The sequence below is a fragment of the Bicyclus anynana genome, chromosome 17, assembly GCF_947172395.1.
Source record: "Bicyclus anynana chromosome 17, ilBicAnyn1.1, whole genome shotgun sequence".
Classification (NCBI taxonomy): domain Eukaryota; kingdom Metazoa; phylum Arthropoda; class Insecta; order Lepidoptera; family Nymphalidae; genus Bicyclus; species Bicyclus anynana.
Genome location: NC_069099.1, coordinates 2,344,899 through 2,371,511, shown reverse-complemented (window position 1 = coordinate 2,371,511; position 26,613 = coordinate 2,344,899). Strand labels below are relative to the sequence as shown.

Genomic DNA, 26,613 nt, shown 5'->3' with positions numbered 1-26,613 from the left:
CTCACTACTTACTGTCAATTTTTACTTTCAAGTCAAGCGACGTTACACAGCATTCATACTCATAACAACTTAATACAATAATTATACAATTCAAGTTATAGCTGCCGTTGCCTTAGGTATTGCCACAAAAAAGCCAATCGGCCTTTCAAATTCCGATAACTTAAACTGTTTATTTAATTCACAAATGTCATTGTCACCGCCCGTGGTTATGAAACCAATACCTATTACCATAGACGCTACAGTAGCGAATGTGTGGAGGCTGTACATCCATTAATCATCATCATCAGTCTAATTTAACGGTCTACTTGAGGGCCAGCCCCTGTAGCCAAGTTGCACGTCGATTCTCTTTCTACAATCGCAAACGCTTAGAAAACTAGAAAAATGTATGAGAGTGGCAGATCTTGATCACGTGACCTGTCGATAGCAAATGCCATTCCCATACACTTTTCTAATTTTCAAAGCGTTTGCGGTCGTAGAAAGAGATTCATCGTGCGTGAGAATTAAGAAAGTATCTGGTTTCCTCACGATGTTTTTCCTTCACCGATTGAGACACGTGATATTTAATTTCTTAAAATGCACAGAATTGAAAAGTTGAAGGTGCATGCCCCGGATCGGATTCGAGCCCACACTCTCCGGAATCGGAGGCAGAGGTCATATACTGGGCTCACGGCTCACGATAACGATCATTATCAGATGATAATTATAGTAACCGGAACCTTAACTTGCTCTCCGTGGCACAAGTGTATACTGGTGTCACCAACTATCCAACTCCTGGCTAAAAGTTTTCACTAAAAACATCTTACAAGAAAAAATATCTAGTGGCTAGTTACCACCCTACCGGCAAAGACGTACGTAAGAGTGGATTTTCATCCTCCTTCTCTTTCAAGTTAGCCCGCTTCCATCTTAGACTGCATCATCACTTACCATCAGATGAGATTGTAGTCAAGGACTAACTTGTCAAGAATAAAAAAATAAAAAAAATATCTGCGAGAATATATTGAACTCTCGGCCCCTGTCTTATTGACATCTTATGGTAGGTGTCCACAGATTCGCAAAAAAAACATCCCAGCTAGGTTTCTCTAGTTCTATATTAGAATTAATATAATGGTTGGCGTCCACTGATCCGCATCCAACGGATTTTAGTATTCTCTGTATAGAGAGTCATACAAATGCGTATACTGATCCGTACGGATCGCATTGAACGGATTTTATCTACCGTAAAAAATCCGTTTGATACTGTGCGTCCGATACGTACGATGCGTATATGTGGACGCCTAGGTTTATAGTGATACTAAAAGCAACACTTCGTAGGGAACACTCGTCACTTACTAGGATCCGGTCCCTCCGCTGTCCTCAACCCGTCAACCTGAGGGATAGGTTCATATGCTTCCTTATAACAAAGACATCGGTCAAAAGTGGTTACTTAGCGATTGCCTGATTGGATCGATTTTCATCATCACTTTCTTACATAGAACAACAACTGTTTCTTTCTTGGGTGTTTCCTACTCTTTTTATCAAATTCTGCCATCCAAACTTATGGTAGGACGATCCCAGCAGAAGGTTTTAAGAAATTTTAATTTTCAAGAAAGCTGCAGTAGCCCAACTGTAAATAAGCCGAACTCAACACCGGGAGATCATAGGTTCGATTAAAGTCCGCTGGACTATCATCAAATCCACTTATAACACAGGTTTTCCGACTAATTGGAAGAAAACCATTGGAACAAAACAATATCACTATTGTTTTGTTGTGAAAATATTCTTCACAACAAAAGTTTACTTAAAATATACAAAATTTTGTCGTAATCTACTTTCTATCTATTCATATCCACTATCTGATATCTCTCTCACTACTATTTGTCTGTCTGTGTTACTCACGCTAATATATGAAATAACTACGAATTTTCATGTAATTTTCACAGATAGCTTGAGCTTTGCTTGGAGAAATTTTCCTAGGAATCTACGGATTTTTCGAACACAAACAAAAATAATATTATTTTATAGCATCCAGGACACAGAATCAAGAGATATTTTATCCTCGAATATAAAAAAAAACACATTGTAAACAAAGTGAAATAACGAAACTCCAGGCATACAAAAACCACATACAATCGAACCTTATTTAAACCACTTTAAAATGGAACCTAGCAACCTAGCGAGACCTAGCAACCTCTTTAGGAGCCTTCAGTCAAGATGGTCAACTCCGAGCTTACCTATGACCCTCGACCTAAGGTTGTAAGAAAAGAATCAAATCCCTCCGAGTCAGAAGAAGTTTCCTACAGAAGCATCTCCCTTGCACAACGCTGCTCATCCTTTCTCCGCCCCACCGCCGCCGGCGCGGTATATATCACTGTGATGTACAGACCGACCATCACAAGTTCTAACGAACCAAAGTGACCACATTAAGCACCATGAAGGCCTTCGTAGCGGTAAGTCCGCAAGTGAAGTGTTAAGTGAAGTGAAGTGACGTTCAGAAATCAAAGTGCACGGATTTTTCTTAAAACAATCGATAGTCAAAAGTGCAAGTCGCGTTCCATTTGGATTTTTATGCACCCGATTTCCGAACGTTCCTTACTGTGATTTTGATAGAGATCATTGGAAATAGTCATTGGAATCCTAGACCTTAATGCTCTTATATTTTACTATTGTCAAATCTGACGTCACTAAATTCAGTGACGAGATCACACATATCAATAATTTTAACTACGATTCCTGCTTGATTGAAAATTGACAATTTTTATTTATTTTATTAAAATAAAATTATTTTTTATCTGATTTTCCTAGACTAAGCTATTCAAATAATTGTAATCCTTTTTCTCTAATCTAAAATCATTATTACATTTAGTTTTTTAATAGAAGACGCCCGGGACCATTCGATTGAAATTTTGTTTCTCACAAATTCCACAGGAACCATGGAGTTTTTCAGGATAAAAGCACTATGTACTAAAGGTCTAATCCGAAAATTCCAAAATGTCCCATTTATCAGTATACCAAAATCCATCTCCCAAATGAATGAAACCAAATCGTTTCAGCAGCTTTGAGGTAAAACCGTAACAGACAGACAGACAGGCTGAAGTAAACTGAGAATACTCTTAAATTATCCCATTTCATTCTTTGGTACTAACCATATCAATCCCTATGTTGCTAATACGTATCACAACCCCATCAATTTCTTTCGTCGGACTAAATGTATTTTTCGGGAAAACGACCTGATTTCGCGCTGATAAATCAGACAGTCATAGACAGCTATAACTCACATCTATACTCCTGGCACGCAGGAAACATTTAATAAAGGTAACAAATATAGATCGAGATCGAGAATAGCTACTGACAAGTTGATAATGATTCAAGATTCAAGTTTTTTTGCACCAAGTTTTTACAATATACGATCATGGTGTATAGATGTGAGAATTAAATGGATTTCTTATATTTACGTTAATTAATGAAACTTAAATGATCAATTATCACTTTAAAATACAAAAAAACATGATCTATGTCTTTTATTACAAGTGACATAAGCTCGTATAGTAGAATCGCGTGGCAATATCAATTTTTATGAGTTTAGTTCACACACAGAGTAAATAGATAGGAGTTAGTTAAGTTATAAAAGCTTTTTGTTAGCCTTTGTCTTTAGATTTTCCTACAGATAAAACAATAAAGACTTAATGTTATTTCTTACGAGATTCCTCGTTTCGATTTATTACTTATTTTCTTTAGTAGAGTAAGGTTTATTCCGTGATCTATTAAATCTATTGTTCTTTAAAAATATAAAAAAAAGTCAAAACATCGTAATTTTTTTGCTTTTATATATTGTTCACCAGCCATGCTTAAGTGAGTCATGATTTTCAATAACGTACAAATAACTGACATTCATAACCATAAGCTCTGTAGCTACTGTACTAAATGCTTGACGGAATATTATAAAGCTTTTTGTGTTATTAGCTATTTTCCAAATTTTCCCTTAAAAATGAGATTCTATCTCATTTTTAAACTTTGTATATATTTTTAAAGAAGTTTTTTGTACTTTTTTCTTCCGTTAATATTTGTAACGCGAAAATTTGACATTTAAGAATGCTAGCTGAATAATTACATTTCGAACCATTGAAGTAGTTTATGTCTTGCTCATTTTAAAATGTTAAATCTATCTAACACACTACATATCATATAAAAATTAATTGAAAATCTATCTTATACACAATAAGATAATAATTTGATTATTCAATTTCTAACGAATCACGTTTGCAATAGTCTTCCCTTCCCTATTACGCAAGCGCGGTCAGAGGTCGAGCGGCCACCGGTTGCCATATGTTGCTTCATTATGAGAAAAACTGTATTTTCCTTGCGTAATCCACTTGTATGGATCGTGTGTCTAACATTTTATTGGCGATTGCCTACGCACTTTTCTTCCTCGGTTTCGGAGACAACAAGTATTTCTTATCTCTTGATCCTCGCGCCCTGTGATTTTCTTCCCGGAGTTCGGAGGAGGAAAGTAATTCGTATCAGCTCCATTCAACACATTTATATCTCTTAATCAATGAAAACTTAAAACTTCTTGCCTTTATAGAAAGTAAAGTTACCTATGCAATAATGCTTTTTCTCTCTTGCTTACATTAGAGTCAAGGTAAAACGTAGGTACTACAATTCCTCCCTTGATTACTCACTCTCACTCACTAGAGTAAAACGTAAAATCTACAAAATAATAGATTAGACTTTAAATATATTACAATCGACGTTGAACGAGTGACCCCCAGGTTAAAAATGCTAAGCTCTTTCTAAAATTTAAATTTAACATCGACAATCTTGTAAATTTAGAAATTATCTCCAACAATCTGAGTTGATCACTAATTTATATAATTTATTCAAATGAGATGAACGCTAACAACAACGTCTAAACGCATGTCTAACTAATCAGAAATCAGATGATTATGGCACTTTACAAGATAATCACTGAGACTTTCGTAGCGTATTATGTTAGAATAATAATCACGGTATTATTGTAGCATTGTATTCAAATTATGTTGTTTTATTCAAAAATAATACATAGTTGTTTACGTGTACAACACGTACACGTAAACAAGCTATATATCTACTAAAATTTTGTGATATTCCGATACATTTGTACAATAGTTCAGTTGTCAACTAAGAGACTCTTTTTAGGTAGATTAAGAATAGATATATGTAATATTTCAGATTCTTTTAAAGTAAATAATGTCAGTTTTGTGAAAATCATTAAAAGGTTTCTCACACTCTTAAACAATCGCCAAAAGCAAGTTAGTAAAAGTTTAAGTCATAAGTTGTTGGCTTAAAGAAAACCTTTCTTCCCTGACCATATATGAATAGCTAGTGTTTTCTTTAAAAATTTGATTCAAAATAGTAAAATTCCTATCAATCTTGTGCAATCTTAACAATGTATTGGGAAAACAGTTTTCGCAAAACCAATTTAAACTAATGACTTAATACATTATGCAAGAGCGAGGACGCACCATAAAAGAAGCGTTAGGGCCCTCACCCAGATACGGCGGTCACTATCAAAGCGCATATTGATATTCCACCACCATACATGAGCTGAATGTTCTGTGCAATCAACACTCACAATCGGCTTCCATTGCTTTACATGTGAGACCCTAATGACAGTGGTCAAAGGGCTAATACAAATAGTAAATTATCATTGCTAAACGTACAGAAACATAATTATGTTGTGATACGTGACTGCAATAAACGTTTTATTCCACTTTTAGACAAAGATTCAACTTAACTCTCAGTAAATAGAGATAACATTGCAATGACAGGAAGGGAAGTACAAGATTTTCATGAAAATAATACCACTTACTTAAAAAACTTATTTCCTACTTTGATCACATCTTACGACAAAAATGCTATCATGTTCTTATAGATAAGACTAGTAAATGTTACAGATAAAGTTAGTAGTAGGTATTTTGAAATTCGAATAAAATCAGTGCTCTATTTGTCGACTTCTGTTTGGCTATTGTCTATGATATCCACGTTTACGCACACACCTCATTCGCCTACGACGTCTGTCGTAATCGGGAATATATTCATCTATTCCACACGCACAGCGATTAGAATTTCCGAACTTGATGCGTTCTGCTTTTAAATCGGGTTTGGACATAGATAAAACAGATCCGATCTTGTCATTTTACGTGACAGTATTAGTATTTGGCAGAAGTGTAAGAACTTAGATAATACAAGTAAATTGTGCGTTTACGAATACTTATAAGAATGTCAATACACAAAAAACACGATTCTCATTATTTTCAGTCGTTTTTAATTATCAGCGTCTTTTACTATGTCAATTTATCCATTATTTTGATCTTTTAGTTCAGAGAAAAAGAGAAAATTTGTATCTTTATAAAATCAATTTCTCTTTCCAACGCAAAAAGGGTTTTAGTCGACATTAACACTTTACGCAACATCTAAAACAAATAGACAGGTAGGCTAAATATCTCACATGTCTATAAAGATTAACTATTGTATGAAGTCACGACGATCGCACTGACTGCGTGACTACCTGCCTTGGCGGAAATCTCGCGCTATGTTCTCAATTGTTTTATATTAACTACGGGCGCTTTCGTTTTCGTAGCACCAACGTTCTTGGAATTATTCTTAATTTATTTTATCTTGATTTCTTTCGTCTTCTTGTTTCAAGATTCGGCGTCTTTTAAAATGTTTGTAGTTTAAAATCTCTACTTTTTAAAATTTAACTTGATGTCAAGATTAATTTAACTAACGTAAAAGTTTCACACATAATGTATATATTATGACGTCAACATTTTATCGTTACTTTCTTCATTCTAATTAGACCATCACTACAAAACATAAATCATTTTTAGGTTTTGTAACTACATTCCATAGCACACATCCATCAACGTCCATTACACTCTTTGATCTACACGTATTGAACCTTTAAATCCCTTTTAGTTTTCCTTCAGTTTCTCGTCTTTCCAATAATCCAGAAAACCTGGATAAAATTAACGTACAATATCACAATATATAATAAATATTTATAATCAACAATAACCACCCCCTATCTGCCATTATCGCCATATAACCAACAACAGTCTCCGTCCCGACCTATGACACTGCACTTTCACTGCACGACGTTATAACATCCTTCCTGCACATGTAATAGCCACCAAAAACATAACCATTAGCTTCATTATTGTTATTAATGATTGTCTTCAATCTTCGTCAATACTGTCATTATTGTCTTGTAACGGTTTATGATTACACATTCACTTCATCAAAAATATTTTGTTTTTCTTAGTTCTAATGGTCCTATTATTTTTGTTATTCCCAACATTAATCAAATAACTGTTTGTGTTAATCCTCCTTCTTGTTTCTGGTATACTGATAGTAATTGGCATGGCATTGTGTTTCGAGCAAAACAAGAATATATACGACATAGATTGGTTATCGTGTAGTATACGTTTGTAATTAATCGCAAATTTAATGTGAATTGCAAATTTGTCTTTAATGGCTATTTCATTAATTTCTTACGTTAACTTATCATTTGATGCCCATACTTAAATACTTTCTATATAACACATTTATATTACATTGCCTTTGAACTCTATAAAATATCAAATCCTATCGAAATGTATGTGAAAGTTTTTGGCATATCAATTGAGATTTAACGACTTTTGTATGCTCTCTATCTCCTTTTCGTTGGATTTAAATATGTTTGCCCTAAATTCTAATATTTAAGACTCTGATTTGAATATTAATTTTATGTATTAGATAAAAAACTGTAGCTGCTACAAATGACTTACATTATGTAACTTATGAAACTATTTATGAGAATTTAACGGTCTATATTCAATATTCAAATAAACTAAGATCTTATTATTGTCTTAATCACTTTAAACATACCTAATTACAAATTTACTTATACTTATTACTTTACAAGTAGTCAAACTTGACGTTTCAAAAGTGCTTGTAAACTAAGCCTACTTGTAATAAATGAATTTTGAATTTGGACAGAGAATTTTTTAAATCTTCATTTATTGGATATCTAACTTAACTGATATTTTTATTGCGAATTTTCAAAATGTATGTTACTCCATCACGCTAAAATGGCTAAGCGAGTTTAAATAAAATTTAAAACATAAAAAGATTGAAGTATTTTGTTCGAGTAAAACCGCGCAACACAGTAAGCTATATGACAAAAAAAATACTTGCACGCAAAAAAATAATTCTGAGTAAACTTTAAGGCCGTCACTATTTATCTAATCATACAAAAAGAAAGTCAAACACTACTTGATAACATAGCAGTGTCATCTTTGAGACAACACGTCTTGAGTCTTGACTTGACCTTAAAAATAAGTAGGTACACGTCATGAGGATGTCGGCGAAATTTCACCTCCAATTAACTTTAAGAGGAAAAATAGCTAAAAATTCTATCGAACGAACGTGCTTTACTAAAATAGTGAGGTGAAATTGATGTTTGATTTATTTTATCGACGACAAAAATATCATAAATTGCTTATTATATTAGAAAACATTTGTTTAAATAATTTTTAAATTACAACGTATATTTGTAACTAAAATTTTCTTGTATAAGTTACAACAGAGAAAAAATCTCTTCGAGTACCGTTACTTAATATTACCGTTTTTCGTTAGACATGATTGTCATTAAGCGCAAACATATGAAAAATTGTAGTGTTGTCTATTGGAAAAAAATGATACTTTTGAGTGATATTGATACATTTGAACATTAGTCACTTGTTACAAAGTCGTTGCAAAATATTTTTAAGAATGTAAAAGCTACTTTTTAGATATCTCAACAATACATTAACACCACTATTGTTTACCCAATACTGGACATACACTATAAGCTTGCATAACATTTGCTTAGTCTTGCTGCCGAGATGCGTACACGCAATCTCATTACCATCGATGAAAGTGAAGATATTTAAAATTCCGCTGTGTCATTTACCGGAAAATCATTATCGATAAATTCATCATTAGCAGTAAGCACTATGACTTACAGAATAGGCGAACACCAAAAATAATGGCAATAGATAATTATTTAATTTTCAAACTTTCCAAAAAAGGTCAGGTAGCCCGCAGACTAATGCACGGTACAGATTAACTGCACAGTTTTATCTTTTACAATGGATTAGATTTAACATTTTCAGTTTAACTGTCTACATCCGGAGGTTTTATCTGAATTTGACTAAAAATTTGAAAATTGACTATAGTTAACATGCGTAGTATAAAACTGAAGGTCCATAGCTCGCATAAAAAAAGTTTCAATATTTTAAGTACTTTTTCTTACCAATGAATTTGTAAATGGCAAAATATTGACATGTCATTGCTAATCGAATCCTACTCAAACATAGAAAGCAAATAACTACCGTAGCACTTGAAACGAGTTAGCGGGAACCTGTGAAAATTGACAAACGCGTAAAACATAAGATTGAGTCATAAAATCATAATCATACTTTGACCACCCTGGTCAATAGGAATATAGCTGGTCGTTAAAACCACCTAGAAGCATTGACTAAGATCGTTAAACGAAATTATCGACAGTTATCGTAGCAATTTAAAGCTGAAGTTACCTATATTCTTCTTACCGTTCTGAATATTTTCTGATCAATATCATGAAATGCCTGAAATGAATTTTTATTTGGATTTTTTTCTTGTATTTAATTTTACATTTTTAATATGAAAATCGGTTTTTAAATTTAATCGATTATAATAGAAAAGTTTAGAAACCTAATCATCTGATTTCGAATTCAGAATGACAACTGTCTCTTTTAGGTGATTTCCAAAACTATCAAAATCAGTTCACTAAATATCGTTTGTAGTATTGAATTCGATTCCAAGGCATGTAAATGTAACAAGTGAATTCTCTTGTCCACAGTGCATAGCCCTGGCTTTGGTGGCGTGTGCGAGCGCCGAACCTCCATCCGGTTACAGCTACAGCCGACCATCAGGAGGTCACGGCGGCGGCGGCTTCGGCGGTGCCATCGGCGGTCTCCTCGGCGGCGGAGCTCTCCGCGCCGTCTCCTCCGGGTACCAGACCTCCGAAGGGCAACAAGTCGACGGTCAACTCCTCGAACAGATCCGTCAGATCCTCCTCAAAGAAGAAGCTTCCTCTGGCTCAGGCTTCGGCGGCGGCCACGGCGGCGGTCACGGCGCTCCCTCCTCGTCCTACGGCGCTCCCTCCTCCTCGTACGGTGTCCCATCCACCTCCTACGGCGTCCCCAGCGGCGGCCGCGTTGTCGGCATCAGCCTTGAAGCCATCCGCCAAGCCATCCAGGTCGCGCAATACGAGCAGTCCGGCGGAGTCAGCGGAGGATACCCATCCGGTCCCTCCTCGTCCTACGGTGCCCCCGCACCGTCAGGCAGCTACGGCGCTCCCTACTAGATCCCAAACTCCCTAAATCCATCTCTCCCCATCCCATTTGAGATGTTCGACTTATTCGGGTCAGCTCGTGTCACCTCCGAGCGCCCGAATGCCTAAACCAATGACCGAGTGCCACGTACAATGTAGGTGGTCTCGCTCCGGCCTGCCATCCGGCCAACGCCTGCGACTGTGCACGCTCACGGGTTCCCCAGCCGTCAGCCAGTCGTTTCTGTACCAGACAGCCGTCGACACTGGTGCCGACGCCGACACCAGTGTCGACTGCTCTCGCGAGACAAAACACGAAGTGGCTCACGGCTGGGAACGACTCTTGTTCTGTATAAAGTTTATCGATAAGTTAGCTTAATTGTTGTTGTAAGATTTTGTTTTTTTTTTATAAAAAAAAATAAATACATTTTGACACCGTATACTGTTGTATTCTTTAAATCATTAAACAATCCAGTCAAAAGGTCAGGACTATCTGATGTAGAATGTTGCATGTCCGTCCATCACAGACTTTAATCACTTGGTCATTAAAAAGTCAATCAAACGCTCTCTATGATACAAAAATCGTTATTAGCCTGTCAAATACTTGCATTAAAAGTTTATAGAGCAACAGCCCACGACAGCCAAACCTTCGTTATTTTATAAAAGTTGAAAGTTTCTCTGTAGATGTCTCCTATACAGGTAAGAACGACCAGCGACTATAAAGTTTGGGTTGTGGTTACTTGGGCAGGTAACAGGTAGTAAAGGTGTATAAAATAGTACTTGAAATTCGTTAAAGTATAAAGCTCAATTTTTTAATATTTCCTTCGGGATAACTTTAAAAATCTCGTCATCCATTGTCGGACACTTATGCCAGTTGCTACCCCCTGCCAGACACCCCTAAATTTTAATAAATTATAATTATACTTTCGTTATAGTATAAAAGCTAAATTTTATATATGTTACTTGGGGACTTATAAAAAGATGTTACCTCAATAGCCGGACAGTTTTCGTGGTTTTTACATCTTGCCAGACACATCGAAAGTCCACTATAGGTGCGAGCGCGGGGTAACAACTTCAAGTAGGTGCGAGTGAGATAGAGCGCTTAGTCGAGTGCGTTCTTTTACTGCGCACCATCCATAGATGAGTTGAAAAATTTAAATTTCAAAGAAGCTTTAGTTGATTTTTTTATTTCACATTGGGCTACTGATGAAGTGGTGCCATTTATTGGCAACAAAACAATATACATCAATTTCAGAAAGTGTCATTCTTTTACTGTTGATAATTGCAACAAAGTTGTCTCAAGGATTGATGAAGAGTTGTCATGCCCAGCACACGAGGAAGCAGATACAAAGATAGTATATCATGCATGTAACATCAACTATCCAGCAGAAATAGTAATAAGAAGTGCTGATACCGATATTGCGGCTATAATGCTTGGTAACATGCATCACCTTAAAAGTGATTCGGTTGTTTGGATGCTTACAGGCACTGGAAATAATTTAAGGTATGTGGACCTAACCAAAATACATGCAGAGTTGGGACTGTTAACTTGTCAGAGCTTACCTGGATTTCATGCCATCACAGGTTGTGATTTTAATCCTGCGCTCTTCAGAAAAGGAAAATTAAAACCGTATAAGATATTAAAAAAAGATCCAGAGTACCAGGAAGCTTTCAAGAACTTCGGCAACAACGAATTAATTAAAAATTTAAATCATCAACAAAATATCTTTTATATTATTCAGAGATTTATATGCAATGTCTATAATGTCCTGTAATTGATGTTGATGCCGCTAGACTTCAAATATTCATCGACTCGTACACAGTCTCCGATGTAAACGAAGCTTTTGACCGAAAGAAGTTGCGAAATTTTGACGCTAGCAACCTACCACCTTGCGAACTACTGCAGCATTTTCTGCGAGCAAATTATATATGTACAATTTGGAATAATGCTCATTTAAAAAATCCAACCACATATCAACCAGAAAATAATGGCTGGGTATTAAAAGATGACAAATACCAGTTCAAATGGTTTGAAGGGGATCAACTGCCGAGTTATGTTAGTGATTCACTCAAAACTCAATCAGGTATAAAATTATTATGACAAATTATGATACATAATTTTTGAATTATTTATAATTGTATAAACTTGCTTAATTTTTGAACTTGCTTATTTTTTTTTTCAGACACTGAAGAAGTAGGTGATGTTGAGGACGATTCTGCCATCGACTGGAGTAGTAGTGATGAAGAAAATGAAAACATCGACGACAATGTTTAAATTAATAAATAAGTTTAATTATCTTTTTTTACTTGTAATTATACTTTTTTTATATTTTTATGATATTAAACAAACATTTTTTACTTTATATAACATGGCTATGAACGTAATAAAATTATTTTTTATTAGAATCTTAAAAAATAGTAATCGACTAAGCATTCGCGCTCGCACCTATAGTGGACTTTCGATGTGTCTGGCAAGATGTAAAAACCACGAAAACTGTCCGGCTATTGAGGTAACATCTTTTTATAAGTCCCCAAGTAACATATATAAAATTTAGCTTTTATACTATAACGAAAGTATAATTATAATTTATTAAAGTTTAGGGGTGTCTGGCAGGGGGTAGCAACTGGCATAAGTGTCCGGCAATGGATGACGAGATTTTTAAAGTTATCCCGAAGGAAATATTAAAAAATTGAGCTTTATACTTTAACGAATTTCAAGTACTATTTTATACACCTTTACTACCTGTTACCTGCCCAAGTAACCACAACCCAAACTTTATAGTCGCTGGTCGTTCTTACCTGTATAGGAGACATCTACAGAGAAACTTTCAACTTTTATAAAATAACGAAGGTCTGGCTGTCGTGGGCTCTTGGGCTATTAGATTTATAGGCCTGATAGCCTGTGAACAAGGAAAACTAAACAATTTTATGAACCAACCTACAAATAGGTACGTGTATACGACTTGCAACAAGAATAAAATCCATGCTAATAATTATTAAAACGAAAAATTTTGTTACACTTTAACTTATTCCACTAATTATTCTGAGAGACATTCACTATTCCACGAAAATAATGAAGAAGACAGTCTTTCCTTAAATCCTAAAAATACGCATCTACCTGTTTTATATCGAAAAAGACATTTTTAGGCCTTACTCCTTAAGTATTTGCTTTTGCAATAGTTTGAAGTTATACATTACTAGCAAACGCCCCGCGGTTTCACCCGCGTATTTCCCGTTCTCGTGGTAATACGGAGATAAACGTATGGACACTAACGAAAATCGTGGCTTTCTATTGATAAAAGAATTATCAAAATCGGTTCAATAGATCCAGAGATTACCTCTTTATAATATTAGTATAGATTACAATAGTAAGGTGTCGCACAAAGATAATAATTATTGATACAGAACCTTTTATCAACAAATACATATAGATGTCGCTGTTTTACGTGATTTATTTACTGAAAATACACCAAACTTCAAAAATATCTATAATTAGATGACTCTGTTTAACAAAGGGTATAACATATGCCCGAAAATAAAGAAGCACTTTCAGAGTAGATGGGGGTCTAATCTATTTATTGCGTTTAGATTACCTATTTCACAACTTCGCTGTCATACATCTGATTCGATGTCGATTGAAGAGCTCAATCTTAGATTAATCTCGCACAACTACGACAGTAGCAAGATCTATGAGCGTAGTAGTTATGTATGCTGTAACAGTAGATAAAATCTTAACATTTTTGAACTTATCTTTGCGCAGGTCTTGAGGTTCGTTTACGACAAGGTTATAATATGTAGAAATTCGCCATATTAAAAAGAACTAAAGTTGCTTTGTAGCAAAATGCAACCGGAGGAAATTGAAAATTTAATAGATATGTGGTAAAAATATTACTTTTCAAATCCAACAAATGCCTACCTTATTCCAAAGATTCAAACTAGCATTTAGCAACCACTGTTATACGCCAAGATGACAGACACTGGGAGGTTGATCTTTCTTATCGACCCCGCGCGTATTTACCCTATCGACCTCTCGATAACGACGACAAGAGATGAAGTCGAAACATATCTCGGAGTGAGCTGTCGGAGGTAACACATGACTGAGGTGACTGAGAGATTTAAATGTCCAGCAGTGAACGTTCATCGGCTGACACTAAAATGTTGATGATGATTGTGAAAATAAGAAACTTTGCTACAGTTATCATAACAAAGATTGTAAATGTCGGTCATTAGCAAAACACAAAAATGCTAATAAATGAAAGTAGAAATTTAATTTTAACGTAGGATATTTAAATGCGCGTACAAATTAACATACAGATTAAGTTAAGCCCATTCGCATGATGATATACTCGCCTGTTCGGGCTTCCGTGGAAAGTAACTGGCCAATTATCTAAATTATGAGTCTGTGTTCCGAACATTCATATTTTGAGTTATGTCCATAGACATGTAAATATTTATATGATCAACACAACCGATAGTTGTTCTTCGCTGAACACAGATGTTCTATAAGAATTTCCGAATAGTCGGAGATATTTTGCAATGTTCTCAAAAAAAAGCTACTCGCCAGCCAGATCCCCACTTCTAGCCAACGACGATGCTGAACACACTATGTATTATCAACCAAAAGAGAGGAAGTAACAAAGAAGCTAGGATAGGAAATCACGTTGGAAAACTTAATAAATGTAATGTTAGAATCGAGTGAAAATTAATGAAAATGAAAGAGAAGTATGAAAGGAACTGGGACAGTGAAAGAGGCTGGTGGTGGGCTAAATGGCAGGTACACCAGCGTTTTTGGAGGTAGGAGGGGTAATTAGCCGGTAGCAGTCCGGCACTACCCAAAAGGGTGTCCATTAGGATTTTCCCTCTTACAAAAAAGGTGCCCAGTTCTGTGTTATAGTAATATAAGAAGAGTTACAGAAAAACAGTGTTTTTCAGCTTGCCTCAAACACCAAACCAAAATGTCGAACACCTCTCCAGCCAAATACAACTCCAATGTGGGACCGCACATAACACGTATTCGGTGCTCTTTCGGTGACTTCGGGCATGGCTGGTTAACTCCGGTTTACCGAAAAATGGCGTAGCATTCCTGTACGATGGTGAAAAAATCCTGCTTCATACCACAGAACAGCAACGCTCCGTGAAGTATGACATCCCTATGTCATTGAACAAAAGAAAATCATTAATTGACATAGAAGCGACTATGACGATGTTTCTAACATGAACAATTACAGAGTAAAAAGCCCTTCTGGCCTGATTTTGAAGCCTGTTACCTGCAATTGAAACGCTGTCAAGGCAAGAGAAATTGGACATTTTCTAGTTATGCAAGTCCCTTCATTGCTTCCCGTCAACCATGATTGTTATCAAGCGCAAGCCTACGAGTATTTCGTCATTACTTGGTGCCAACCCCACAACGAAGTTTTGCGGTCAGTATGAGATAAGCTTTTTACCCTAAAGAAGAAACAGCCAGTGATGTTTTTAAAGCCAATGGGCTTGCGTGTGTCTACAGCTACAATCTTGCCTGATCGAACGCAACGATGAGGTTTAATTAATTAATTATGTTGTTAGAATGGAACGCGCTTGAATAGAAGATGCATATTCACTCTGGTCTTGAAGGTGTTTATATTGTAGATGGCAGAAAACATAGACGCCGAAAGGTTGAGTAGGTACACCGTATCCTTTCGAACGTTGAAACTCGTTGAAGTCTAATTGGGAACACTGATTGCAGCGTCTAACTCAGGGACTTACGAGTATGTATCTATAGTTGGTGAAGGAAGTTCCGTTGGTGAAAGTTTCTCTGTTATGACCCTGATATGATAAATAACAACTTTGATATAAAAAATCATTATAAATTATATTTTGTTCAGTTCTATTAAAAATTCAATAGACATAGACATAGACACTTCCAGTGTTCTTTTTTGATATATTATATGTACGTACTAGTACAAATTATTCATTTTAACTGCGTGGCTATGAAATAAGCGAGCAATCGTTATGTCCTCTGAACAACTCAGTTTATTGATACAGATTTCGCCAAACAAAGGACGGGATGGGACGCTGGAGTTATTCAGAACCCACCATACAGAGGCGTCTGGCGATTGCAATGCAATCACACCTAATATTGAATGGCGCAGTATAAGATGACTAGACCTGTTGTTCAACTATTTTGACAACTCAGTCTCGAATTTGTCTCTATCTCTAGCTTTACTACTAACGCGGACACTATAGATTCAATTCTTGTGCACTTCTCTATTGAAAACCAAACTCTACACTTAGCCAGGGAGAAATTCAAATGCACCTGAAAGTCGCTTCCGCTGTCGCTTGTGATGCCCGCTGGTGGCGCGGCCGCACACCGACCCACTTGCACAGTACCATCATCTGATCATTATGAAACGCAATCCCACAACTAATCGCTCGCATCTCTCGGACATAATACACTGTTACATAACTAACAGCTTCTTGTACAACAATGTACAATGCTGGAATAATGACCGCTTGCGAGACCATCATCATCTACATAAAGCTCGACAGTATGCCCACCGAAGACGGAAGCGTATCAAAACTCAGGTCTCGAAACAGGACCTACCTCGGAGCTCCACTAGCGAGGCGCAGGCACTCGTTCTGCTAAATCTAGAACATTTTCTCTGGTACGCGTAACAAGATTCATACTTATGTCAGACGCAGGATCGGGAGCGGACAGAGGTGCTGATGATCCTCGTGGTAGTCTAGAAGGGTTTGGAAAAAACACGCTCGGGAGAGCATAGATCTCCGCGCTTTTTTCGGGTATGGTGGACTGTTAATAAAGAACGGACAGAAGCACAGAATAGGTACTTAAGAAGTACATCACTTTCTTTTTACTCTACCATCACTAACTACTAAACACACGAAGACAATACAAAAAGTATCACTTCCTACTTTTTGACAATTTATTTGTTGTTTGTTTGAAATTCTACCGTCTTTCATTCTGTTTTGAGGCCTGAGATAATTCTGTCTCCACTAAGTGCACCGATTAACAAATGCAACGACAAAAAAAAGGTTGTAAGGTTACTCTGGAGTTTGAATGAGGCTTTGGGAAGTAAAGTAACAGGTAACAATGTACCTATGTACGTACCTACTTTATATCGTCCAAGTATAAAACGTCATGCCTTTTTTTCAGCATAACATGAGACTACCTCAGTGGCCTCACTTAGCTTCATAGCAACCCGTCTGTCTGTCAGTCTGCCGGTCTGTCAGTCTGTGGCACCATAGCACCCGAACGGATGAAGCGATTCCAATTTAGTTTTTTTGTATGAAAGGTGACTTATGGACGAGTGTTCTTAGATATGTTTGATGAAAATCGGTTGAGCTGTTTAAAAGTTCTGGGGGTTGAAAGTGAGGAAGAATGAATGTCTGCAAATATACTCGAGTGGGGTCTCAAATGAAAGCGCACCGGAACATAACGTCGATGACTTGATCGAAAGTGAACAAATTTAATGACCTTCGTGAATTTTTCAAAATTTTCAATTTTGTGTTATTACTAGCTGACGCCACGCGGTTTCACTCGCGTAGTTCCTCTTCCCGTAGGAATACGGAGATAATATATAGCATTTAGCCTTCCTCGATAAATGGGCTATCTAACACTGAAAGAATTTTTCAAATCGGACCAGTAGTTCCTGAGATTAGCGCGTTCAAGCAAAGAAACTCTTCAGCTTTATAATATTAGTATAGATAAGTTAAAAAAGTCTTTGTTTACAAATAGTTAATTTCGCGACGCCGATTACAGCAAAGTCGCTGTGAAAGTGCGTTTATTCGTAATGACTCTAATTGCAGGATGATGCTATCTCAGACTGTGCCACTCGGGCAAAAGTGGAGCGTGGCTGACTCTGTGCTCAGAGCGTTTGTGTCGCTTGATGCGTTGCCAAACAATTGCTATTATAATACACTACAAGCCCTTGAACAAAAATTACATGTGAAATGACCCAACGTGAATAACGCTTAGAAAGCTGTTACTGTATCAGAAAATAACTCTGAGCACTATGCCGTCATTTGTCCAGGTTCATCATGTCCAGGTTGTGGTGAGGAGGAGACCAGCTATCACTTTATAGCTGAGTGTCCCATGTTCGCGCTGGTAAGATGGGAGTTACTAGGTAAGGATACATTAAATGAAGTAGACCTGACAGATCTCAGTATAGGGAATATTGTTAGGTTCACGAAGGCTACAGGAAGATTTGAGGGGGGAACACTGTCGAGACACCAGTGAACCTGTGTCCTTTTACCACGGGAATTGGGTGGAATGGTCCCTAATTAGGACTGATCACCCGTCTGGCCTCGTCAGACGTCCCCTCTATAAGTATATATATATGTATATATATGCCGTCATTTCTGAGCGGTACAGGTGAGTACGCGAGTGAAGAGTAAAGCTTGCGACCCATATATTTCGACTTCTGCGCTGGAAAAATGTACGGCGTTTTCGGGTAAAGTATCTGTATATGTGCATTTTCGACATTTATTTTCATCATCTTTAACACTATATTATAATTAGTCGTAATTGATCATTTGTACCTGAGAAATTCCATTAACTCGCGTACTTACCACTGTACCGCTCAGAAATGACGGCATAGTTATTTTCTGATATAGTAACAGCCTTCTAAGCGTTTTTCACGTTGGGTCATTTTACAGGTAATTTTTGTTCTAGGGCTTGTAGTCTATAACACCTATGACTCGCGTCACAAGAAATTTTTAGCAAGAATTGCTATTTTATTTATACACTTCAAGAACTTTTGCCGTGAACTATGATAGCCCAGATATACGACCTCTGCCTCCGTTTCGGAGGGCGTAGGTTCGAATTCAGTCGGGGGCATGCACCTCCAACTATTCAGATAGGTGCATTTTATGAAATTAAATATCACGTGTCTCACGGTGAAGGCAAAACGTTGTGAGGAAAACTGCATACCTGACATTTTTCTTAATTCGCTACATGTGTGAAGTCTGCCCATCCGCAAAGTGTATCCGCCAGCGTGGTGGATTATTAGCCTAACTCCTCTCATTTTCAGAGGAGACTCCTGCTCAACAGTGAGCCAAATATGGGTTGTCAATGATGATTAGATAGGTGTAGTACTTATATACCTATGCTATTAGGTACCTACTCGTAGATACACGAGCAGAGAAGTAATATGCACCATAGTTATATATCAACAACCATTTATTATCTACACTTAGGTACTACCAGCTGGCCTATTCACTATTTTGGTATTAATTATTATCAACCTATTAAAATAAACATCAAATCAATAGACAAAATGTCATTTACCTAGGTATTTATCCACCAGAAACACCGGGGATGACATTTTTGCATATTATCTAAATTTCGTTAATGTCAACTATCGAAAATAGTGAATAACCCTGCCGGTGAGATCATGTAAAGTAAATAGTAGACGTTTAGTAGTACCTAGTAAAGCTTATTGTTACAAAGCTTATCACTGCAGCAACTGCCAGAGTTAAAAGAAACACTGCTTTGTTACGGCACAGAAAACATATGTACAAGTTACGGTTTGAATGGCATGATTACCGGTACATGATTAGCCGCTGGATGCTGGCGGCTCGAAACCGTTTTGTTAGGAAGTCCATGCAAGAGGCCTATGACCAGCAATGGACGTCCATCGGCTGTTAATGATGACGATGATTACCGGTGATATCTATCACATTATGGCTCAAAACACGTGTTGATAGACACAAGGCGGCACTTTGTAGGACGTGCTTCATATCCTGTGAAGTATTGATCTGTTTCCACTTACCGTCTACAGCTACACTAGCTGGCCAATTCACTAATTTGGTCTATATTATCAAAACTATTAAAATATACATTAATTCAACTATAGTGTAATCTACCTACTGTATGATACCCACGAAGAGTTGTCAGAAGGCACAGGATGACATTTACTTAAAATCTCAATTTCTTATATGTCAACTAGCATACGTCAAAGTTAGTGAATTAGCCTGTAAGGTGGGTCTGATTGGTGCGTCATTTATTAACTATTTTTTTTAAACTAAGTTTGGATTTTCTCGTCACATTCGGGCGCACTCTAGACGTTGAAGCCAAGGTCGCCATTGACATAGGTCCAAGAAGACATCATCGCTATTAAACTAACAACTTATCTACTTAACAGCTTTCATTTAGGTAACTGAAATATAAAAGTGTAAAACTGAAGTTATTGTTCTTGTATTAATTGAAAGTTTTTTTTTTCTAAGTCGAAAGTCGATGAATTTTGGCGATTCAACCGTAGCAATTCATTTGCCTTGGTCAGGTATCAGTCAATCGCTAATTTTCAATAAAAAATACAGGTAAGGGAAAATAATTAATTTAATTTCATAAAATCACTCATCATTTCACCTCCATCATTATCATCGAATAAAAAAACAATGTTCCTAATTCGTTTGTACACAAGTCATCAAACTAAATTCAAGGATTTTATTAATAAATAATAATACATAATTCTATTAGTCACATAATACTTTTTTTTAAAAATGCTAGCTATTACTAATATCTCAATCGATTAAGGATTTCCATTTACCTAGCTATCTTCATATTTATTTATATATATCATTCGATAAATTATGCATTGCATTTTAGACTCTAATTATAACAATATAAGTACTAAATACAGTATTAAATAAATATGGTGGCTATTGTTATACAACATATCGATAAATTACAGATAAATAGATCGTTCAAAACATTTATTTTAGTTTAAAACTTGTGTACAAATGAATTAAGCACCAACTTCATCACAAAAACAGACTGCATTCATTTTATAATTACCTACTTACGCTAACATATTGGCACTTAGTGAGCACAAATCTTAATATTTACAGCGAGCACGAAACAGTGACGTCACGAAAGAAAGGCGTTGTAAGAAAAAAATATTGAAAGCTTCCACCGACATACAAACTTGGTAGCTTAAGCTAAGCTGACTCTTGGATACAAAAGGTTGTACCTAATCCTTCAAACGGTGCGTTTTTTTTTTCTTCCTGATTGTGTAAGTGCTGTAGGCTCCTTATGAGACCTCAGCGGGGTATCTGGGGGGTTTGGGCGAGCGCAGAAGCAGCGCCTGATTTCGCCCGAAGGCAGAAGCAGAGTAGATGGGCGGAACGACTCTCTAAGGGCGTCTCCTCTGAGACTCGGACCTCGGCTTAGAGGGCCGTTCGGGAAAAGTGTTTTGGCCTGATTATATCCGTCCGGGCGCCCCAGAGATCGTGAGTTAATAAGCCCACGTCTGGGTGACGTCAGATATCGGAGACGGTGCGTGTTGAGACTTCTCTCTACAACCCTGATGATGCTTATGCGCATTACAATATATCTGTAAATCTGTAAGAAATACAAATAAGTCGACCGATAATGGCTCGATCAAAAACATCACTCCAGTTTCGTGGTGCGAAACATATTCCTACTCTTTGGTAAATATCATAGTACAGCATCAGGACCAAATTATAAGGGATTTTAGGATAACACGTCTTTATGCAGTACCCCGGTCATCACACTACTCTGAAATTGTAAGATATTTTCTCACAAGTACCTACTTTCGTGGCGAAAACTGACAATAAAGAAATTCTAAATAAAAACTGTTCACGCCCATTAATATATTAATTAAACCCGCAGACAGACATTCACACAGGGATATTTGACTCAATTTTACAGCCAAGGCTATTTTATAGATGTTTTACTACAAGAAAAAATACTCGTACAAAGCCAAGGTTAAGATAATTATAGTTGAAAACATAAGCGCAGTTTTGTTTAGAATTTCTTTATGAAACATTATTCAATCGCCAAAACAAATTGTGGATTCATGAGTAAATGTTTGCATTACGACAGCTTTTGTAAAGGAAATCTGTCATATTTAAACCACAACTTATTTTAACAATCGAGAATTATCATTTATTACATTTAACAATATATTTTATTAATACTTATTATGACAATTGTTTAGGTTGAGCGTCCACTGATAATCAACGCGAGCTTTAGCTCGACATAATTTGTATAAAATAGTACATGTTGCTTTGAAGGTAAAATCCTTTGGAAAATATAGAAAATTGGAAACTTTTGTGTTGCTACTTGTTGCATAACACAAACTAATAAAAAAATACATCCCCAAAATCTACGCGTATCTATTTAAACGATGATATACTTCGAGACATTTACAACCAGACAACTAAAAAGATTAAAACTAAATATGTTGAGGAAAAGCCTGAAAAAATTCGAGTGTATTTGAATATTGTCAAATTGAAAATTATTGTGAAATATCTTACCTTAAACTCGTATGCTTACCCGGAATGCATAATAATAAATTAAATATAAAAATAATATTATAATGTTCGAGCTCTGAATAATATCAGTACAAGTTAGCGAGACATTCCTACGCACGAAATAAGTGAAATATAGCTAAAGGCAGCTTTATGAATACACCTAATTATCTTGATTCTTGTAACTAGTAAAATGCTGCTTGGTTTTACAACACTGGTGGACGGTCAACCCTAAAACGGTACCCAAATCTTTATAAATCTTACGTTATATTAACAAATTCTATACAATTGTTTAATTACTACTTTCACCAGCTTTGCCCATATACCTGAGTATCTTAGTTGATATTATAACTTAAACGAAGCTTACATCTGCTATTGCAAACAAAAAGCCGCAGTGACTCAACGCTTTAAACGGTAGTCTAAAATCCACTGGTCTTAGGTTCCATTCCCGTTCATAGAATAGGACTATTTTCATACTAGCTTTTGAATTTGTTTGAATTATATTTAAAAGGCTTTGATTTTTTTTTTATTAAATATTCTTTTAAATTAAATTTTAAAAAAGTAGCACTTTTTAAGTTTTATGGGCACCTACACTACCTATATACCTCCTACTGGTCACATTTAAAAAAATCGGACGCAAGTAGCTTCGATAAAAACCGCCGTTTTTTTAATCAACACCTAAACCACATATTGACGTACGGGACCTCTGAAGAAGTGCAAAATTTAAACTCCAACAAACAATATATGTACAAGTAAAAAAAATCATAATTACTAAAAATACGCGACTAAAATCTATAAGTATGTTCGTAAAAAACTATTTTCGTCTAGGAACATTTAATAGGCCTTCAGCGATGAAGTGGCGTAACTCTAAAAGGGTCAAAATGTAGAAAAATATTTTTATTTTTCTATTATTACTAGCCTTTCGACACTGACGGCCTGATTTATTGCCTATCTAAGTATAAATGCTTCGAAAAATAGGAATTTTTACATGTTGTCATTTCCAAGGAATCGCATACACCAATGTATCCAAACAACGCCCATTGTCCATATAACACGACAGTTAACTATGACAACTCATACAGTATTACAGCTGGATACTGACTAATGTGTATTACATACCTATTGTTTAAGCAATCACGCTAATTGGGAGGTACCTATGTATTAATAGCAATCCTCTTAGATAATGACGCAATTATTTACATGTGGATAAGAATTATGATAGAAACATTACTAACACCCAATCCTATCAAAAATCTGACCACAAGCTACTAAATACTGTCAGTTAAACAATTTACATAGGGATTAATTCAATTAGGTAGTGAAAGAGAAATTATTAGGAAATAGGAACTATCCAATCTACCGCAGTCCGCAGGTTTACTATAGCATCAAGTTTTGCATCATAAAACATGCGAAACATCATATACATGGCTAGAAAACTGAAATTCCAGGATTATTCATTTCTATTCCACCGAAGTACATTTCATTTTAGACCAAATATATGGTATGTACGTATACATGTAATCTATGTATGCGATACTTTAACATGCGTTACAATATTTATTTTGTTTAGAACTGTTATCCAAATTCTTGGATGTCATAGGTAGTATTCCTCCGAATCGATGTCAACTGGTAATGTTTTCAGAAGACTGGCAGTATTGTCATGTTGAATGGCAATTCCGGTCATCTGACCCAAGTATATGCCAACCTTCTGGTCACGGCTTTTACTGAGAAAATAATGTAACCTTCAGTGCGTTATTTTTATACTGCACGGGAGATTACCAGTGTTCACCACAAGTGAACAAATCACTACCTGCATACATTGGATAGAATCATGTGGTCGAAAAGAATAGTGTTACTAATGTATTTCGACATAAAAATATGTTGTTTAGAAATATTGGATGTCTATAATACATTTTGAAGTTAAGTCTTAAGAACTATGAAACTATTTACAATGGAGTGCTATTGACTATTTATTAAAATGCAACCTAATTTAAAAATAACTTCGGAATTATGTTTTTCACTTTTCCTACTGAAGCAATATAAGGTCACTTAATGTCTAAAGGTTAAAAAAATCCTTTTTCTTTTCCTAAACATTAAGATAATAAATTAGACAACTACATGCGAACGTTATTTTTAAATTAGATTTAGTATACTTTCATTTTCACAGCTGGCAATGGACCATTCGACCAATATAATATCACTATTAAAATATATTCAATATTACATTAGGTACAAAAATTGTCATAACTTTCAAAATAACGTTCATCGCTCATTATAGCGTCGATCTCGTATATAGTAATTTACATTAGTGCGGAAGAGTAGGCTGCGTACGCCATAATGTGCGATAAACTTAACCTAAGTTTTACCCTGTACTAGCTGGCTCCTTTCACCTTTTGTGGCCATAATACTTCAGGGTGGTTTAACATATAATATGTCATGTGTTTGTCACTCCCGTACGTCGACGCTTTCGTCCCCAGACACATGAGAAACTGGCTTTTTTCTAATTTGCTATCACAGTCCACCGAATGGAAGATATGCACTAAAGTCTCGTCGGCTATCCTGTACACAGTCAAGTTTGACTTTATCAACGTCTCAAATAGCTGCACGTCCTCTAAACCCCAACCTTTTATATTTAAATCGAAACCACCGACCCTTTCAAAGTCACATTTAAAAATACTAAGTATACCGAAACCATATTGTCTAAAGTAACCAAAATCATTGTCTACGTCACCACTGTATTTCAAATTCGCTAACTCTATGTCACTTTTAGAACCGTCATTATCTTCTGAATTGTCTGGTGCGATAATTTCAGTGTTTTCCTCCTTAAATTTATTATAATCGTCACCGTACACCACTTCAGGATTATATTGACTGAACACAATAGGAAAATACACTTGATTATATTTAATTGTGTTAATTCTTATTCTTCTAAGTGATATGTGATTGAACATCATGTCAACATCTATGAAGGACACTAAATCATCAGTTGAACACTCTTTGAGGCCCTCTGTGAGCGCTGCGCCTCTTGAAAACGTGGCTGCACCCATCGCAACAATTTTAATATCCTTTCTATAAACACTCTTAAAATGATTGACTAATGTTTCGGAGTTTTCATAATCTAAGGGAGTTTCTGCATCCAAAAACAGAACGATAGTTAGAGAAACAGCTTCATCGCTTTTTAGGACGATATCTTCGTAGTTTTTCATAAATCGATTGAATATTTCGAATCTACCAAGTAGAGGGAGAATGAAGTGTATCTGCCGGTCGTACACCGCATATTCATAATTTTCGTTACTCCACTGAAGCATTTTTGGCAAGTTGTTATGTATCTTCAACAAGCTATTTTCGAAAGCTTGTCTCATATTTAAATTGCCAATGTCGAGGAAGCTGTTCTGATTATTGTTTGGATCATCAAAATCGTCGTAGTCATTTTGATAATTCTTAACGTTGATATCGAGTTGCTCCAATATTTCTGCATCCTCGATTGGTGCTGGCTCTCCCATAGGTAGCTCACGTATTTCGGTTCCTGAAAATTGGAAAAGTGATAAAATTAAGTTTTTTTAATATAGGTATTCTGTTTATATCCAGGACTGGGATTTGGAAAAATAAGACAAATGTAGAAGGCCAATACGCTTTCATATTATTATTTTAAGAATTTTTTTACGATTAACCAACCAAAAACAACGGAAAAAACAAAATGATACTTTACTAAAATTAACTGTTTATACCTAAATATAGAATCAAACTTATTTTAAATACATGGAACACATCTTGTGTTTATGACTTTGTAAAACCTTGAGTTGTCAAAATGGCTTTTAAAATATATAATATTTTTAATGTGGTGGAACAAATTATGGTGAATCAACCACATAAAGATAACAACACGTTATACAAGTTTTTAGGAACAAGTAGAATTACTACAGAAAAACCTGACCTACAAAAAACAAAAGTACTATTATTATATAATTCGCAAGAACCCGACACCGGTC

The 26,613-nt window shown here is 35.9% G+C and overlaps 3 protein-coding genes across 3 annotated transcripts in view; 1 reads left to right on the top strand and 2 right to left on the bottom strand.

Annotated features, from left to right (window-relative positions):
* LOC112051269 (uncharacterized) overlaps nucleotides 1-26,613 on the bottom strand; it is a 105,807-nt gene that overhangs the window by 27,562 nt on the left and 51,632 nt on the right. The window lies entirely within an intron of this gene.
* LOC112051270 (pro-resilin) lies at nucleotides 2,288-10,794 on the top strand. The gene is made up of 2 exons (XM_024089841.2): nucleotides 2,288-2,426; nucleotides 9,884-10,794. The coding sequence occupies exons 1-2, from the start codon at nucleotides 2,409-2,411 to the stop codon at nucleotides 10,388-10,390; spliced, it is 525 nt and encodes a 174-aa protein (XP_023945609.1). The 5' UTR covers nucleotides 2,288-2,408; the 3' UTR covers nucleotides 10,391-10,794.
* LOC112051275 (chondroitin sulfate synthase 1) overlaps nucleotides 20,670-26,613 on the bottom strand; it is a 44,079-nt gene continuing 38,135 nt past the window's right edge. Inside the window, exon 6 of the mRNA XM_024089845.2 lies at nucleotides 20,670-26,150. Within this exon, the coding sequence (XP_023945613.2) occupies nucleotides 24,997-26,150 (1,154 nt within the window). The 3' untranslated portion in view covers nucleotides 20,670-24,996. The remainder of the gene's footprint in view (nucleotides 26,151-26,613) is intronic.